Here is a 19,742-nt window from a genome sequence, read left to right as displayed (position 1 = left end):
TCGGAGCACAGGTCTCCGCCAGGTTAGGTAGGTTATTGTGACCTCCTGGTGGCGCTATAATAGGCCAATGTGAAAAGGGTGTCATGTCTTCTAAGGCCTTTCACAGCAATCAGACACTGCATTCATGATTTGAGGCATTTTGTTCCAAAAATGTGTTTTGCTAAATTAGACCTGCTGATGGCGCTATAACAGGCCAATATGAAAAGGATGCCATTTCTTCCTCGGCCTAGTGGGAATGTGCGTGTGAAATTTCACGGAAATCACAGGCTGCGTTCATGATTTGAGGCATTTTGTTCAAAACGCACCAATCCTGCAAACTTTGGAAGCCAACCTTAGCCTATGAGGATGGAATATGGAAAATCGGACAGATCCGTGTTGATCACATGACTATAGAGATACTGTGTACCGATTTGCATGACATTTGGAAAAAATCTGTAGGAGTAAATGGGTTTTGCACAAATCGGCCTCCTGGTGGCGCTATAACAGGCCCATGTGAACATTTTGGGGCAGAGGTTCTGAATTGGCTTCCAGGGAGTGTGTGTGCACAGTTTCGGAGCGACCAGGCCAGCGGTGCCGGAGATTAGCTGTTCACAGATGGACACACGCACGCACGCACGCACGCACGCACGCACGCACGCACGCACGCACGCACGCACGCACGCACGCACGCACGCACGCACGCACGCACGCGCGGACGGACAGGGGGTAAAACATACTCTCGCCATGCCTTTCGGCCTGGCGGAGACAATAATATCTATATAATATATATATATATAATTATATCCTGGGTTTAAGTTGTATTGCGTTTACTCGTATTTCTTTTACCAAAATCAAATCAAATCAAAATCAATGACATGATGTTATGGTGTAATAACACGATGTGACTGTGTAATAAAATAACCCACTGAGAATACAGTTTTACTGCAGTTCCAGATTCTTATTGGTTGGGATTGTGACCAACACCGCAGCTCACTGAACTTTTACTGTACGTTTATCGTGGGGTTATTTACTGTATCAATCCATTTAGCATTCCTTCCCTACCCTCCCTCCCTCCCTTATACTCTTCTCTTCCACCATTAGATTGCAGTTTCAGCGACTCCACTGGCATGGGAAGCACTCAGAGACATTAACCCCCACACACACACACACACTTCAGATTGGAACAATCTCGGTGAGGAAGACGGGAGGGCGTGTGAGGTTAGCAGAGAGAGAGAGAGAGAGAGAGAGAGAGAGGGAATGGGTTTCTACTCCACTACATCTCGGATCCAAATATTGTACTTTTACTCCACTACAATTATTTGAAAACTTTAAAAAAAATTATGAAACATACATTAACCACCATAGCCGTATATACATTGCGGCCATTTGAAAATAGCTGATCTACAAGTTCACAATGCATTTCTCTGTCACCTCTAGGTGGTGCTGGTGAGTTCGTCCATAAACGAGCGGGACCAGATGTTGTTCATCAGCGCGGACGAGGGTGCGTCCTTCCAGAGGCAGCCCGTCTCCTTCACCCCGGACACGATACTCTTCCACCCCAAGGAAGAGGACAAGCTGCTGGCCTACTGCAAGGAGGGCAGGGTGGGTATGAAGGGGAAAGTTAAGCAATATATGTACATAGAAAATGTGAAGTCTCGGAAACCATTCACTATATTCGCACAGCAGCCATTTCGCTCTATAATGGAAAAAAAAACAATCTTCCTCAAAGATGAAGGATTGACAAAGGTTTATTGAAAGATCAAACAGAACAGAATGACTTGCTAGACCAGTTCTTTCTCCAAGCCTTGATAGGATGTCAAATGGCCTCCTGAGGTGTCGTCTTTTCTAAAGAAGGATATTTGCCCTAACCCTAAGTGACAGTACAATATGTAGTAATGCTGACTGGTTAAGTTACGTCCATGTATGTTGTATTGCTGAAGCAGCTAGAAGTAAATAGTGTGGAAATAGACATTGGAATAGTTGTTGAATGACAGCAACAGGAGTTGTGACAAGAAGACCCCTTTATGGTCGAAATACAAGCACATAAATTAAATGATTTTGGATTGGCATTCTAAAATATCTATTATAGCTCCTATATGCCATACAAATGCTAAACACACTACAGCATTGATTGCAGGAGATTCAAGTGAGTCTCAAGTCAGTGGTTGTCATGTTACTTTATTTACTGGTGCAATGTTTCACCCTTGTAGGTCTTCATCAGGCAAATATGACAACAATGACAATAAGCCAACATAGTTGGCTTGCATGATTATATGATTACAAACGATATGATTATGTTGCAATTGACAATTTGGCCAACATAGTTGACATGCATAATTAAACATGATTACAAATCACATGATTACTAATGACAATTAGCCAACATAGTTGACATGCAGGATTAAAATGAATTTGACTCCTGGAACACCAAAAAGGTTTTAGATGCAGCAGGTGGAAGACTCTTACAGTATGTTTGCATTGTGTTGTAGAACACATATCTCACAGAGTTAACTGCATGCACCCTGCAGTCATTACTCAGCTGTTTCCCCCACAGTCGTCTGGAGATAATTGCTTCTAGAGTCACAACAGGCCACCGGGGCCCCAACAAAACATGGTGGCTGAGTGCAATGTAGCGCTAATGTTTTCCTAACTGGAGGCACAGAAGAAATTAGCCGATTGATGAGGCGGACTAACCCGGAGCAGTGCATAAAAAAGTGAAACTGGGTGAGATTGTCCAAGGCTCTGACCCTTGTTACACTGAGGTATGTAAAACCTGTTAGGGCTTAAGTTAGGGCAGTGGTTCCCAAACTGTGGGTCAGGACCCCCAGGGGGGGTCACCAAATTATGTTGTGGGGTCCCCGGATGATTAGCAACATTGTTTTCTCACTCAAAAGTAAACAAACCAGAATACAGTATTTAAGTGTATGCAGGATATATGCACATTTCTAAAGTTAATGACTTTCAAGACCTTTTTAATATCAAATTGGATAAATATTGCGTAAGAAAGAGGCAAACATTGTGAAAATAGCCAATCGACAAGCTCACAATGCGTCTTGTAGGGACACTAGCCTTCATTTAAGTCACTATAGAGTCAGCAGAGAGACGTGAGGGTTGTTACTCTACATAGAGCCCTGCAGGCCCGTCGGGACCCCACCAGGGCCCAGCCCGGCCCGCCAGTAACGGGCTAGGGCCGTTTCTGTATTTGACCATCGGGCCCCAAGGCCCATTATTATATTAATAAGGTAAACATTTTGTGCAGTGAATTACACCCTAACGAAGACGTGTGATCCCAAAACCTATACCACTTGTGCAAGGATGCGCTGTGATTGGCCAATACGCTTGTGCAAGGACGCGCTGTGAATGGCCAGTAGCCACTTTGAGTGGCAGTTGGGGCAAACGCTCACGGCAAAACATGATTTACGATCCCCTATCGGTACATAACTCGGACGGCGCTGAGTCGGCCCAAGCCAACTTCGCAACGTTCGGCACGGCAACTCGCTCGCTTTAGCTTGCTCGGTGGTGCCTCGCGTGGCTCTAGTTCGCTTGAGACGGCGCGCCTCCGTCGCTGTCAAAAACTATATGTGCTAAAAAAATTGCCCGCAGTTGTTGTAGGCAGAGGCACTTCCGCGTTGGCCACAGAACAAGTTGTATAGGCTTTAGTATGTCGCAGCCAAGACCATTGTGGGCATGTCTCAGCATGTGCGCTAGCCTCCTAGCCTAGCAGCTGCTGCACGCTGCTAGTAGTAGTCACGTGACAACAACAACACACAGCACAGCAGAGCACACATCAAAAGCCCCACACACGTTGAACGATGGACAGCCAGAAGATAAAGGAATAGTTAGGAATAGCAGTCACAAATACTGCAGGAAAATCTGAAGCTTGGAAGCAGTTTAATTTAATTACTACTCTTAAGAAACGAGCCAGTTGGTTTTGCACAATACATAAAATGTAAACAGGTCCTTGTTTACAATGGTAAATCATCAGGCACGTCTCATTTAGGGTGACATGTCGATTGTGGGTTTGTTTTTATCAGAGCGCAGCTGAGAGTGCATCTGCTGCACACACCAGTGAAAAATTATGAATGAATAATAATAAATAGTAAATGTTTTGTAATAAATAAATAAATCTACAACGTAATGGAGTAGTGGAGTAGAAGTAAAAGTACAGAAATTTGGAAATACTCCATTAAAGTAAAAAAATGTACTTAGTTACTTTACACCACTGCCCTGGACCCCACTTTGTCTCCTCATAACTCACAGTTCTCCAGGCAGACAGCATAATGTGGGCCCAAGTCCAACTCCACCACTTTAATCATTTACACTTCGTTAAACAAGACATTCAATTAGGTTTTAATCCGTTCCATATGGTCAGACTGCAGATGGAACCCAGGGATCTGTTTTCCAACAGAACCTGGGGAAAAAAGTGGATAATAATGATAGCTGGCAGGAGAGAAAAGTGTAACTGGTGGCAGCGTTGCCATGTCTGCTTATTATAAGCTACTTTAGGCTTGTTATTTCGGTAAAGTAAATATTAGTTTAGCGGGTTGCGTTTTTTGGGCTTGTTTCTAAAGTGTATTGTAGTTGCTTATTGTCACCGCCAGGCCGAAAGGCATGGCCGAGACTATGTTTTGCACCCTGTCCGTCCGTCCTTGTGTCCGTTAGGGATGTCCGATATTATCGGCCACCCGATATTATTGGCTGATATTAGCATAAAAATCAATATCGGATATCGACATTATCATTATAATTTTGTATTTATTTATTATTTTTTAATAAGTTACAGGAGTTCTTACTGTATGGTGTGTGTGATATGAAATGTGAGCTTACCACATCACAGTAATCCCCGCATATATCGGTATCGGTTGATATCGGTATCAGAAATTAAGAGTTGGACAATATCGGTATATCGGTTATCAGTAAAAAAGTCAATATCGGACATCCCTAGTGTCCGTGTGTCCATCCGTCCGTCTGTCTGTAAGCAGCTAATCTCCGGCACCGCTGGCCCGGTCGCTGAGAAACTGTGCACACACACTCCCTGGATAACAAAGCCGAACCTCTGCCCCGAATCTTTGGATATTACTCCTACAGATTTTGTCCAAACATCACAGAAAACGGTACACAGTATCTCTATAGTCATGTGATCAATATGGATTTATCCGATTTCCCATATTCCATCCTGATTGCCTAAGATTGGCTTCCAGAGGTTGCAGGATTGGTTCGTTTTGAACAAAATGCCTCAAATCAAGAACGCAGTTCATGATTTTCAAACATTTAAGAGTATTTTCATATTTTGTTAATGGTACTTTTACCTAAGTATAATATCCGAGTATTTCTTCCACCACTGACTGTACGCACGTATTCACACATTCACACATTCAAACATGTCTTGATTTTTGCGGACTGTGATATTGAAAAGCGTGACTGAGCGGACCCGACACCCCTCGTTTCGAAATGCAAGCCGACACATTTTTACCCTCCGCTGCAACGAACGTGACATGCAATAATTACATCTAAACAGTTTAGCCAGAAGGGAGGACACTTTCATATTCAGCTTGAAATTACTTACGAGTGTATCTTGATGCTCCAAAGCACTTGCTTTGAAATGAAGTGACTTCCCCGTAATTGCTTAACCCATTAAGACCGGGAACGCATCTGTGTGTCATTTTTAGATGTCTTCTGACTTAAAAAATAGCAGATTTTTTTTTTAGCAAGCTCGTATCGCGGCACAGAGTACCGCGCTACGAGCTTGTAGATCTGCTATTTCTTTTGTTAAATTGTGAAAATGTGTGCAAATGTGTGCAAATTGAATATATATATATATATCTTTTTATTTAACTCAAATATTTGCTTCTGGGTGATTTTACAAATGTCATCTAAATCCTAATAGTTTTTGTTTTGCTTAGTTGCTATATATATCAGTGGTTCTCAAACTGTCTCATGTCAAGGACCCCCAAAATTTGTTCCAGGGACCCCCCAGCATCAAAGATATGAGTTAAAAGTGTGTGTGTGTATGTATGTATGTATATATATATATATATATATATATATATATATATATATATATATATATATATATATATTTATATATATATTCAAAGATTTGCACATATATTCACGGCTTTTTTCTCCAAAAATAGCCCAAAAAAATTAAATATTCCAATTTTTTTTCGTTTCTTGTATTTAAAAAAGAATATATATCTTATTTCGAAATATCTTAAGAAATAAATCACAACTTTTCATAAAACTATTAATTTTTTTTTCAAAAGTATTTCATAAATAAAATTAAAAAAATCTTCATTTCCATAAAGATATTTTTTAAAAGTTTAATTGGTATTGAAAATAGCAATCTACAAGCTTCGCGCCGCGTTGTGAGCTTGTAGATCTCGGGCAAACGTCATCTCCCTGAATGAGATCTTACCTGGAGGGTAGAGAACAAGAGAACAAGTGGTTGATATCAACGGAACCATGTCCTCATCCCTCCCGGTGAGCTGTGGGTTTCCTCAGGGCAGCATTCTAGGGCTGTTACTGTTCCTTCTATACATTAACGACATGAATTCTGCCTGTAACTGCAAATTGTTCCTGTTTGCTAATGACTCAGCACTCCTGATTTCGGGTGAGGACAAGTTGCAAGTTGAGGAAGCTCTCAGCTCCGAACTCTCCAAAATCCGTACCTGGCTTACCGATAACAAACTGTCACTACACCTTGGGAAAGCTGAATCTATTCTCTTTGGGACCAAACATTCCCTCAGTAAGATGAATGTAAATGATTTCAAGGTCAAAGTTGATGACACAATCATCTCTAAGAAGAGATTACCTATTTGGGATGTATTCTTGACAAATACCTGACAGGTGAAAGCATGGCAACAAGAGTGGTCAAAAGAGTAAGAAAACCAGAGTTTCCTCTTTTATCAACAAAAATGCCCTCAGGACCCTCTCAGGGGCCCTGATACAGCCCCTTTTTGACTATGCTTGCACCTCTTGGTACTCCAACACCTCAGTGTCACTGAAGACTAAGCTTCAAACCTCCCAAAATAAACTGATTCGACTACTTCTCGGACTGGGGCCTATGACCCACCTCTCTCCCACTCATTTTGCCGGGGTTTGAAGACAAACAACAAAACAACAAAAAATGGGGTTGGTCTTCAAAATTGTAAATGCAAATTTGCCCGAAATGCCCCCTATACCTGCATAACTGTCTAAATACCTCCAAAAAGTTAGTGACACCCACAGTCACAATACTAGAGGGAGCGTTAAAGGAGAGATCCGGAGATTTTAAGTGTTATCTTTGATGTGTCGCTAATCACTCACCAACATTGAAAGGGACGTTGAGTTATTCCAGAGAGTCCCCTGTCGTCCAGTCTGGCGACCCCCTCCGTTGGCATAATGGGAGCCCGTGTAAGAGTGAAAATCGTCTATTATAACCGATGCAAAGTTAGTTTTTTCTCTACTACTGCTCATCGTGGAGTCTCATGATACTCAAACATGCACTGAATGTCGCGCACGAGCTATCGTTCGTGCAGAACGAGATGACGCTGGTTGCTTGTTTCTTCCACAGACGCCAGGTTCTGTGAGAGAAACAAGCAACCAGCTTGTTATCAAAGATAACACTTAAAATGTCCGGATCTCTCCTTTAACAACAATTTGGTACCACCCACCCATAAAACAAACATGGGCAAATTCTCCTTCTACAGCACTGCCACCCAGGTTAAGAAAAGTCTAACCCCATCCCTCAAAAAATGCAATTTGCAATTTGCTTTCTAAAACAGCCTTAAAAACTCACCTTTCAGGAGGCCAAAAGAGGAGGTAGTACGATTTTCCCGTTATGTTTGTATATATAATGTTATTTTTTTTCCTGTATTATTGTGTTGATATTTGAACTGTTTGGTTGCTACTATATATGTCTATGAATTGAATACCAAGGACCCCAATGGAAACAAGACCACAAGGACTTTTTTGGACAGACCTTTTAGACAAAGTATTATAAATTGTGCGAAGAATTTAATAGTTAATAATTGTCAAGCATTCGAGCTGTGGTGCACAGTGTCCATGCGTAAATGGAGAATAAGCAAAGTAACTCTTTTAGTATCTTTAGCCTGCTGGCATATTTATTAGTAGTAGCGCATACAAACACTCAGTGTGTTTACACTCTTCCCTCTGGAATGATCTGGCGCGCTCACTGAGAACGTGATGACGTCACATCCTGAGCGTACCGTAAGCCCTGTACAAGTTGTGCAACACAATACAATAGGCTACCGTAATAGACAGAGTAAGGGCGCCATCAAATAGCAACACTTAACAATAATAATAGTTTGATCTTCTGTTTGGTGTGCAAGGACCTTTAGACTTATGATTATCACTGCAGGTAAAGTATACTACTGTATATCAGGTATTCTGTAACACTTAAACTATAATCTCTCTCTCTCTCTCTCTCTCTCTCTCTCTCTCTCTCTCTCTCTCTCTGTATGTGTGCAGCTCTATGTTTCCAGTGACCTTGGGAGGAAGTGGAATTTACTGCAGGAACGAGTCACCAAGGATAGAATATTCTGGTCAGTCACCTTATTGTCTTCTCTGACACGCACGCACGCACGCACGCACGCACGCACGCACGCACGCACGCACGCACGCACGCACGCACGCACGCACGCACGCACGCACGCACGCACGCACGCACGCACACAAACTCTGGACTTGAACCCAGCACCTAACACGACCCTTAAAAGTTAACATACTTTCTCTACAACAGCATCAGTCAATTATTTTGTATCATATTTGGTGATAAAGTGATTCTGAAGAGCTCAAATACACATGCCGGCACACACGCTTGCACACACACACATGCACGCACGCACGCACACACACACACGCACGCACGCACGCACGCACGCACGCACGCACGCACGCACGCACGCACGCACGCACGCACGCACGCACGCACGCACGCACGCACGCACGCACACAGGTACACACGCACGCACACACGCACACGCACACGCGCACACGCAACCACACGCGCGCGCACACGCACACTCCCTTGAGCAGATGGAGACATCTTTGATATGTGTGAAGTCTCATTCCTTTAAATGTGTCTCATCCTTAATTCCAAGGATTATATGTTTGAAAAACAGCAATTTTGAATGCAGGCTGTTTGGCTGGTGATACAAATCAGTTTGATGTATTCATGTTTCCTTTGATTCATAGAAAAGTGGAGAAAATCAAAGGGATTTGTATTTATTTATGTATTCATTTATTACTGGCGCCAAGTAAAATGCTTGACAAATCAGTAGCCATCATCCCTGTCGGGATGAGCATTAAAATATGTTCGCTCAAGGCCTTTTTCTTTTCAAAATATCCAAACCTCACATATTCACCGCCCAAAAAATCACACCCAGTGTGAAGTGGGCGGTGTCCTCCTTCAAAGCATGAGAGGTAACTAGCCTTCTTATCACCCGACAGGGGGGGGTTTCCCCGGTAGGACGTAGCGCATGGAAGGAACACCTTATTCCAACCAGTTCCTTTCCCCTCCATTAAAAAAAAAAAAGTTGAAATAAATATATTTTTTAATAAATAAATAAATATATATATGTGTGTATATATATATATATATATATATATATATATATATATATATATATATATATATATATATATATATATATATATATGTGTATATGTGTATGTGTATATATATATACATTGTTATATACCACTGTTTGGGAACCACTGCCTTAACCTAACCTCAAAACCACGCCCACCTGGGTGAAACCCCTGGGAAAGAGGGAGCCTGTATCGCTGAGAGTTGTACAATACCATTTGTACAGTTGCTATGCTGGTCCTTGAAATTAAAAAGTTTCCGGTACCACAGCATTGGCCGAGTTATTGTGTGGATGAAATAACGCGTTGCATCGCGACGCGTTGTGAGCTTGTAGATCTGCTCTTTTCAAATAGCCAAAAAGTATGTATAATGTATGTTTATTGTATGTTTAGCAATAATAATTAAATCTACAAAGTAACTAATAACTAAAGTTTCATATAATTGTAGTGGAGTAAAAGTACAATATTTGGATCCGAGATGTAGTGGAGTAGAAGTTAAAGTACTGGAAATTGGAAATACTCCCGTAAAGTAAAAAAAAACCTTAAAATTGTACTTAAGTACAGCACTTGAGTACATGTACTTAGTTACTTTACACCACTGCCCTCTCCCTTCCTCCCTCCCTCTCTCTCCCTCTCGGTGCACCTCTGGCAACGAAAGTGTGCTGAAAATAGCGATTGGATGAGTGTGCGCCTCGATATACACACTGGTATAGTAGATCAGGTCCAGGCGGATGATATACTGCACTTCATGGCTTATATTAGAAATACACACCGCTCGCCTCCGGAAATCATTGATTCGACCCATGTGCTGCACACTGCCTCATGCACACCCAATGCACCTGCCCAGAGGCGCCGGAATGGAATATGACATGTCGACCGTGGAAAATGTTCGGGTTTTTTCGGGTGGGTTTGTAAATTTTTTGGGGGGATAATTCGGTTAATTCGGTTCGCCTCGCGCTCGCGGTGGTCGCGAGGTGCGGGGGACTGGACTGATGTTATCAATTTTTTATTTTTTGGCTGGACTGAATAGTGGGGACACACAGTGTCCTTTAATTAAACAGGCGCAGTGTGCCAGGAAAACACACAGCAGAAGGCTGCACTGACAGCACATTTTTATTTAGTTTTACTCATAGTCTTTTGAATAAAATTCCATTTAGTTTTAGTCATATTTTAGTCATCTGAAATGTTTTAGTTCTGGTCTAGTTTTGGTTGACTAAATATCATAAGATTTTAGTCGCCTAATGTATTTTGGCAGGGCGCCGTGATGCCATCGTAAGTGCTGATTTTACACTTGGTTGTGTCGTGGAGTTCTTGATCAATCGGCAATCGATAAGGCACAATAGGAGTCGAGACAATATTCTAGGTGGTGGTGGTTATGCTTTATGTACATGATATCATGGTCAGAAGTAGGCTACATTAACACTCATGTCAGTGGTATGGTAGTTCTGCCTCGGGCACAGGGCAGAGATCATAGTTATACTGTAGCTGCCTGAAGGACAAACTGAACCATAACAAGATAGGCTGTACCAAAACAATAGCTATTAGGCCTAGTGGAGACATCTAGGCTCTTAGAAGCTGTCAAATATCATAATGTATTGTAGAAGTATTATAAGTGATGGTAACATATAAAGGTTAGATCTAAGCAGCCATATCATTTCTTCCTCAGTTGCATGCTGAAAATAGCAGATCTACAAGCTCACAACGCAACACGCTGCGACGCGTTGTGAGCTTGTATCTGCTATTTTCGGAGCACAACACCCGAGCGCAACCACACATAAAATGACTTGTCTTTTAGTTCTACTGGATCTCTTCTCCACTAGTCCCTCCCTAACATTTTAGTCTAGTTTGTATTGCTGACGAAATTGTCAATATATTTAGTCTTAGTTTTAATCATCATAGCTTAGTTTCCGTCAGTGAAAGAATTTAGTCAACGAACATTTTCCGTCACAGTTTTAGTCGACCAAATCAACACTGTTATGAAGGCCTTTTATGCTCGCCTTTGAAACAGAACCGTCTCTTCCTTCCTCGTGGATTAAAGTTCTCAGTCGTTACGACTGCTTTCAGCCATGTGGATTCCATGGAAGCCAGCATGTATTCTGTATGAAAGCATGTTGCACGGCGAAAATAGCTTGTAGACAGGCTATTTTCTGTTATTATTTTAAGATTAGAGCATTTGAAGTGGTCAAACTAGCAATTAAGTTCAGAAGCATCTCCCATAAAATCCTAATAGTCTCGTATATTTCATATAAAAGGTTAAGCCTCAATCTGTGATTTGTTTCACCTGGTTGGCAATATAGAACAGCAGGAACAATACTAAAGCATTATAATTTTACATTATTGTGTTTAATTGTTTAGGAATCAGTGCACCTGTCTACCTATGAAAGAGACCTTCACCTTGAGATCAACCTGTCCATCCAACTCCAGCACCCCTTCTTTCTTTCTCTCTCTCTCTCTCTCTCTCTCTCTCTCTCTCTCTCTCTCTCTCTCTCTCTCTCTCTCTCTCTCTCTCAGTAAACACAGCATTCACATAAAAACAGTGGTGTAGCAGAGGGCAGACCAGGAGAACAGATGGGATGAGTAATGGAGGAATGAAAAGAACAGAGTGAAAAACGGAAGAAAAGAGCTGAGACGAGAGAAAGGAGAAAATAATGACCCGTCGTTAGCGTGCAATAATTGGCGTTTTAAACTCGTTTTGAAGCCAGAGAGATACAAATAGAGAGAGAGTGAGTTAAAAAGGAGAGGGATGACAATAGTTAGTTGCTCTTAATTAATTTAAGACAAGGGGGTTTAAAAGAAAGAGGGTCTCTTGCAACATCATTGTCATTAATTATCCATGTTGTTTTTGTGGTCTATCTTAATGTCCTCTCTCTCCTTTAATGTGGTCTTTGAAAACTGTGTACGCACGCATGTGTGTAGTCTCTCTCTCCAGACAGTCGATACCGTCTTATAAGTTATACATTATGTTGGGTTGAAAGAACATGAACTTCCTTTACGGGAGTGGCTCTGCCAAGAGCTCTATTCTTCTCTGGCCTTTTTGTTCATTCCTCTCCCTCTCCTCTTCCCCGCATATCCCTCATTCCAGTCTTCTGCCACGGCCTGCTAACTGCTCATAAAGTCTCCCTAACGAGGTTTTAAATCTTCACTCCATCTTTACCGTGACTGTGGAGGCTTGCACACAGCACAGCTGCAGCACGCACCACTAATCAGACGAACCCGTTTTAACCCATTAAGACCCGAGGACAATTCTACAATGTCTTCTAAAATCCTAGCAGTTTTCTTTGGTTTGCGTAAAAAAAAAATATATATATATAGGCTACAGTAGGCTATATTCAAAGATTTGCACAAATGTGTACGATTAACAGAATCTAATCTAAAAAGATTTAAAAAGATCTACAAGCTCATTGCGCTACGAGCTTGTATATCTGATATAGAAACATACCAGATATAGAAAACTGTCTTTGAAGACATTTGTAGAATACCCAGACGCAAAAAAATATATATATATATTTTCTCCAAAAATAGCAGATCTACTAGCTCATAGCACGAAGTGACGCGCTATGAGCTTGTATATCTGCTATTTTTGAATAGCCAAAGAAAATTTACATACTTTCCCGGTTTCAAAGGGTTTATTTACACATACTGAAGGGCACGTAGACACTGCACCGCTGTGTGTATACGGAAGTGTATACCTGACATAAAAAAAACTCTTGGAAGTCTTTGCAAAGTTGTGCCACGCGTGACTAGGTTTCATTGAGGTTGACATTTACGCGTCCATCACATTTTATAGCGCACCCCCAACTTCGTATGCAGATTTGGGACCGCGACCGTGACTGCAGATACCTCAGCTGATGCTAATAGAAAATTTGGGAAAAGTGAAAAATGATGCTTCGTCAGTCCCTGAATGCGCCCATCGCGTGTCCGTGAGCGATTTCTGATCGATTGGTCAACCCGCTTAGGAGGAAATATTATTAGGACTTGTTTTCTTCTTTTTATATTTTCTTCATTTTATAGAAAAGAACAGGGGAAACTGTTGAGCCCTTCTTTGTCCTTTGTTTTCCGGGTTGACTGCAGGTGCGGTGATCTCAAAAACATTAAGGAAGACGGGCAGAAAAAGACTTGCTCGCTGCATTTAATTTTAAAGGGATAGTTCACCCCCAAAATGACTTTTTTTCCTATCAATTAGTCCCATGGAGTCTTCGATTAGTCCCAAGGAGAAAGGGATAGTTCACCCCCCCCCCCCAAAAAAATCGATTAGTCACCCCACGACTTGAATTCATGGATATTTTTATGTTTTTGTCGCATTCCTAAGCCAATAATTTGATGACCAGCAGCCTTTTCCGGTAGGAGACACATAGAGTCTTCTTTGTATCTCCTACCGGAACCGCTATATATATAAGTCAGTCACTTATATTTGATACAGTCTGTTTCTGGCAAAAAATTTACTAATTCGGCAGAAGTAACATTATCGTTTTCTCACCGTCAGTTGATGCTTCATATCCATAAGAGTAAAACCGCCAGGGTCATTTGTTTATTTTTGGAACACAGTTTTTATTTAATACGCGATATTAAATACGTCTATGGGGATTCAGAATGGGGGTGGAAAACCGCGAACCAGTTAGACAAACCTAGGATGTGTAAATTACGTCAGACTTCGGTGCTCTATTGCAGTAGGTAGTGAGAGTCATATGGGAGGGGTGAGGTGATTTTAAAGAGCCAGGGAGGTGATAAGGTGTTTGATCCAATCTGCCAGCTGCTCAAAGAGCAGCCATCCAGGTCTCAACAGGAGCTGCAAGTCTGGCCGGAACAGCATCACACGACATGAACATTACATGACATAATACATGCCGTAATCTGAAGACTCACCTCTTCACACTCCACCTTAGGCCGTAGCACTACTTGCCCTAGCCTTGACGACCTTGCAGGCTTATGCAAAGGCTGAAATGTAATGCAGACAGATGCCAGGTTCATTTGTAGACCTGGCATCCTATTTATAGTGTGTATAGTTTGCACAGATTATTAATGTTTTGATATTATACTGTTTATTTAGACTGATGATAGGTTCTTGGTTTACCTATGATTCAAGAATACTATTTCTATGCATTTGATGAATTACCTCGTGTTTTCCTTGCTCACTGTAAATCACTCCGGATTAAGAGTGTCTGCTAAATCTCTCAAATTGTAAAGTGTGTGTGTGTGTGTGTGTGTGTGTGTGTGTGTGTGTGTGTGTGTGTGTGTGTGTGTGTGTGTGTGTGTGTGTGTGTGTGTGTGTGTGTGTGTGTGTGTGTATTACAGGTCTGTGTCCGGTGTGGATGTGGACCCTGACCTCGTGCACATGGAAATACAGGATACAAGCGGAGGTACAGTAACACTGCATTGCATTTTTAGTTCTTTTACTGTTTTTTTTAAAGCTCTTGCAAGTTTTTTGAGACAAAAACAAAGTAACTTGGGGAAATTCAGGCATCATGTTGTTCTAAAGTTCTGTTCTTGTCCTTTTTGTGGAATACTAGATGTTTCTGTTATAATGGTGTACACTCAAAGGGGGCCATCTTATTGAACGAGTACACTGGAATGTGTGCTCTGCATTTAACTAGAGTTGTATACTCTGTATCGACCGATACGCAAGTTATTGGTATCGGTATCGGGAAGGAAAAAATCACACCCTGTGAAGTGAGTGGTGCCTTTTTTTGTGTGTGTCACGAAGCCAGCCTGTGTGTGTGTGTGTGTGTGTGTGTGTGTGTGTGTGCATGTCTTTAAGTGGCGCATGTCTCCTATTTGTGTTTAATTACAGTAGTGTAACTGGTTGCATCTTTGTGTTGCAATTAGCTGCAGCTGTTGTTGCCGTGCTCATACATACATACAGACCCACACACTCGGTCACTTGATGGAGTGGTTGGCACCAGAGCATGTGAGCGGAGCGGAGCGAGGAGTGGAGCGACGCGATTTTGACGTGAGCGCGGAGCTGATTTATATAAAGGTTGGAGCGCTACTCGGAGCGAGGACCACCTGCCGCTCCAAGCCGCCCCGGTGGGGGCCGTGCACCGAATGTTTGAGCATGCCCGGTCGCACGGACTCAGAGACACACAGACATCCAGCAGTGCACAGCGCACCGCTGCGCACGTCCTTGATCAAGATTTCATTAGAATTTGTACTTTCTTTTTCTTTTCTTTTTTTTACTGTTGAGTGGCCCGGTTTGAGCGGAGCATGGAGCGAGAGGTGTGCAAATCAACGTGAGCGACGGGGAGCGGAGCGTGGGGGTGGTCAACGTGAGCAAATAGCGAGCATGAAACCAGCCCCTGGAGCGCCGTGCGGCATTTCCACCCGCTCCGCTCCGCTCACATACTCTGGTTGGCACCACTCAAAAACGGTATCGGTACATCTCTGCATTTAGCCCACCTTAAAGGAATAGTTCACCCCAAAAAAATCTTATTTTCTATCAATTACACACCCCATGAATCAGTGAATTCATGGAGATTTTTTTGTTTTTATCACATTCCTAAGCCAATCATTTGATAACCAATGGTCTCTCCAGTAGGAGACACAAAGAGTCTCCTTTGTGTCTCCTACCAGATAGATTAGCATCTTTATTATTATCATCAAATTTTTGGCTCAGGAATGTGACAAAAACAAATCTCCAAGTAATTTTGTGGGAGAACTACTCCTTTAACTATTAGGAGCAGTGGGCCACAGGGAGGGGTCAGGGGTTCAGTGCCTTGCTCAAGGACACTTCACCGTGACGCCGGAAGGAGCAGGGATCGAACCCAGGTACCGTCCCGATTCCCAGTCGACGGCTCTACAGCCACTGCCTAATGATTCAGTCATGGTTCAGTCTAATTTCAGTTTTGATAGGCTGTATAGTATGAAATGATGCATAATTCAGGTTCATTTCAGGTTTAATAGACAGTACAATATGAAAATGAGTCATGATTCAGTGTCATCTAAGCTTTAATAGACAGTACAGTATAAATGAGTCATGATTCAGTCTGTTTATGTGCTGAGTCAACAAGGCCTGCTGGCTACAAAACGTTGAATTAGTTTAGTTCCAGCGTGTCTGTTCCACTTCAGTGAAGTTAACCCATTCAATCCGGGAACGTGTCTGTGTCATTTTAGATTTCTTTGGCTATTCAAAAAATTGCTTCTGGGGGGGTCCCTGGAACAAAGTTTAACTCTAAAAATATATATATATTCAAAGATTTGCAAAAAAATCTAAGTTTTTTTCAAATAAATTTCAGATCTCCAAGCATATACAAGCTAAGAGCTTGTATATCTGCTATTTTTGAATAGCCAAAGAAATCTTAAAACGACACAGATGCGTTCCCGCTCTTAATGGATTAAACCTTCTCTCATCACCTCAATCCATCTATCCATTCTTCTCTCCTTTTCCCTCTCCCTGTGTGTGTGTGTGTGTGTGGGTGGGTGTGAGGAGAAACAAAACGATGCGGTCCACAATGTGATAGTTTCCATGCTGTGTGTTTGTTGTTCTGGGCTGAACCAAGAGAGGCAGCCTGTCCGGGACGGCTGCCCAGGAGCCCAGAGCTCTTCCTGGGACTATAGGAAGCACCACATGGTCCCTCATCAGTGTTGCCAGATTTTGCGAGAGAAATAAGAAACCGGGTCAACGAAAAAAAGCCCAAAAGAAGCGACTATAATAGGCCACATGAGCACTTTAAACCTATACGCAGTATGCATCGGCCATTTGAAAATAGCCGATCTACAAGCTCACAACGCGTCGCATCACAACGCATTGTGAGCTTGTAGATCTGCTATTTTCAAACACATCTTGAAAGAAATAGCGAAACGTATTGAATATATAATATATATTTTTAACAACACAAATCTGGTATGGGGGTCCTTGGCAACAACTCTCAGTCTGAATTTTCGAACGCCAAGAAGTACAAGTGAGTTTTCAAACGTGATTTAAACACAGGCAGGGTTTGAGACACTCTAACTTGGGGTGGAAGCTCATTCCACAGTTTGGGCGCAACGGCATAAAATGATCTATCTTCCCGGGTCTTCAGCTTTGTTGCTGGGACCTTAAGAAGTGACTGTTCAGTCGACCTCAAGACCATTGTAGAGTTATTGGGAGGTAGAAGCTCCGATATGTGCAATGGTGCCAACCCATTTAAAGACTTAAAAACAAACATTAAAGTCTTAAACTGAATCCTGTAGCGAACAGGGAGCCAGTGTAGGGAGGCAAGAACCGGGGAGGTGTGATCATACTTCCCTGCCCCTGTTAAGAGGCGAGCGGCCGCGTTTTGGACTACCTGTAGTCGTGACAAGCAGGCTTGGCTAACGCCAACATAAAGTGCATTACAGTAGTCGAGTTGGGTCGAGATAAAAGCATGGATAAGATGTTCAAAATCAGAAAGGGTTACAGCAGATTGACTTTGGCTAAGAGCCTCAGCTGAGCTGGATTTAACAACAGAGTTTATCTGTTTGTCAAACTTGAAATCGCTTTGACATTTTGACACCAAGGTTAGTGACCACCGGTTTTAGAAATGGCTTCAGGGAGCCCAGATCCAGAGAGGAGCTGTCACAGGCAGTGCTGGGTCTGAACACCATGACCTCTGTTTTACTTTCATTAAAGTTAAGGAAGTTTAGGGCCATCCATGCTGTTATGTCCTTCAGACAGTCCAGCAGTGTGTTCAGGGAGGTGGTGTAATTTTTCTTCAGGGGCATGTAAATCTGCGAGTCATCTGCATAGAAATGGTAGGGAATGCCATGCTTTTTAAAAATCAAACCCAGAGGGAGGAGGTACAGGGAGAAAAGGATGGGGCCAAGAATTGAGCCCTGCAGGACTACACATGGGAGAGGGGCAGAGGATGATGTGGAGTCACCTAGGGCTACAGAGAACGATCTGTTTGACAGATAGGACCTGAACCAATCTAACGCAGTGCCTCCGATACCCACACAGCACTCTAAACGTGAGAGGAGAGTGTTGTGTTGTAAAGTGTCGAATGCAGCTGTGAGGTCTAAAAGCACAAGGATCGGGGTAGCACAAACTCCACATCTGTGCCCGTGACAGGTATCAGCCAGCTGTCAGCCGGATCCAGTGATCGCCAGGTTGCAGAGCGGCCACACAAAGCCGACCCCTCCACCGAAAAGCCGCGGTGAGAACGCCTCGATCCACAGGACAACGCCAATTAGGCTTTCAGTTTAGCCAGGCGGCCACTGCGTTTACCGCAGCGTCTGTAGCGTCTTTTACGGGGGAGAAAAGTGTCGGCATGAAGCAGATGAGGTGTATGCCTGAAAGCAGCGGCGGGAGGGGATGTGGTCCTCCCAGGTTAAACCCATAGAGTTAAAAATCATAGAGAGGGCACCGGATATCCCCTCCCATCCACTTGTTTGAGTAGTTCACCCAGCGTATAGGCCGAAATCACCCTTTCTTCCGGGTTGTGAAATTTGATGGGCGAGGCCTATTTGGGGCTTCTGCGACGCGTTTCGGTGACCGAGGTGCGCAGCCCTGTGCACAAGCTTGTGCGCAAGCTTGTGAGTCGACCCCATTGGTGATTGGTTTTCGCTCGTTCATGTACAGTGTTCCCAACTGCAGTACCTATGAATGGCCAGCATGTGCAATGCGCTTCAATGCAACCACTGGGTTCTGGGGGCTTGGTTAAACCTCACCAAAGGAGCGGTGGCAAGTTGGATATTCAGCAATGCTTTGCGATCATAGTACAGAATCAACGTTTCCAATGACAAGTGTCAGGAACCACACAAACACAGCTGAGAGGGACAGGCGGTGGGCCACACACACACTGGCGCCATCTCCCACAATGCAACAGTCTCACCAATAATGTACAAGAAACTTTACAGAAAAACAACAGACATGGCAACACTGTCCCTCATCCTCATTCCTCTTGTTTCCATACCCAGACAGATAGGCGAGGGGGGGGCAGGAGCGACCAAGCATGCCGAGCCAATCTGTTCCCTCTCTGTGCCCCTTGTCACATGTGTCATTGTCAAGGTTAAGCGATGGCACCAGAAAGGGGCACGGAGGCATTAGACCTCGATGGGGAAGGGGGAGAATAGGCCACGGTCTGTCCCAGGACCTCGACCCGGGTGTCTGTGCCCAGGGGTGAGGGGCTGCAATCGGGACCAGGAGTGGGGAGGGGCCGGAGGGCGGAAGAGGTAAAGGGTGGCATCAGTTGATGGATGGGGAGGCCTATGGGGGTCAG

At 43.2% G+C, this 19,742-nt stretch overlaps 1 protein-coding gene across 1 annotated transcript in view; it reads left to right on the top strand.

Annotated features, from left to right (window-relative positions):
• LOC308102206 (VPS10 domain-containing receptor SorCS2-like) overlaps positions 1-19,742 on the top strand; it is a gene marked incomplete at its 5' end in the record, with an annotated part of 367,583 nt that overhangs the window by 282,681 nt on the left and 65,160 nt on the right. Inside the window, 3 exons of the mRNA XM_080451807.1 lie at positions 1,417-1,581; positions 8,452-8,525; positions 14,863-14,927. Of these exons, the coding sequence (XP_080307933.1) occupies positions 1,417-1,581; positions 8,452-8,525; positions 14,863-14,927 (304 nt within the window). The remainder of the gene's footprint in view (positions 1-1,416; positions 1,582-8,451; positions 8,526-14,862; positions 14,928-19,742) is intronic.

The sequence above is a fragment of the Gymnoscopelus braueri genome (assembly GCF_963280865.1).
Source record: "Gymnoscopelus braueri genome assembly, chromosome: 15".
In the NCBI taxonomy this organism is placed as follows: domain Eukaryota; kingdom Metazoa; phylum Chordata; class Actinopteri; order Myctophiformes; family Myctophidae; genus Gymnoscopelus; species Gymnoscopelus braueri.
The sequence above is the reverse complement of the archived record's forward strand: the minus strand, read 5'-3'. Positions and strand labels throughout refer to the sequence as shown.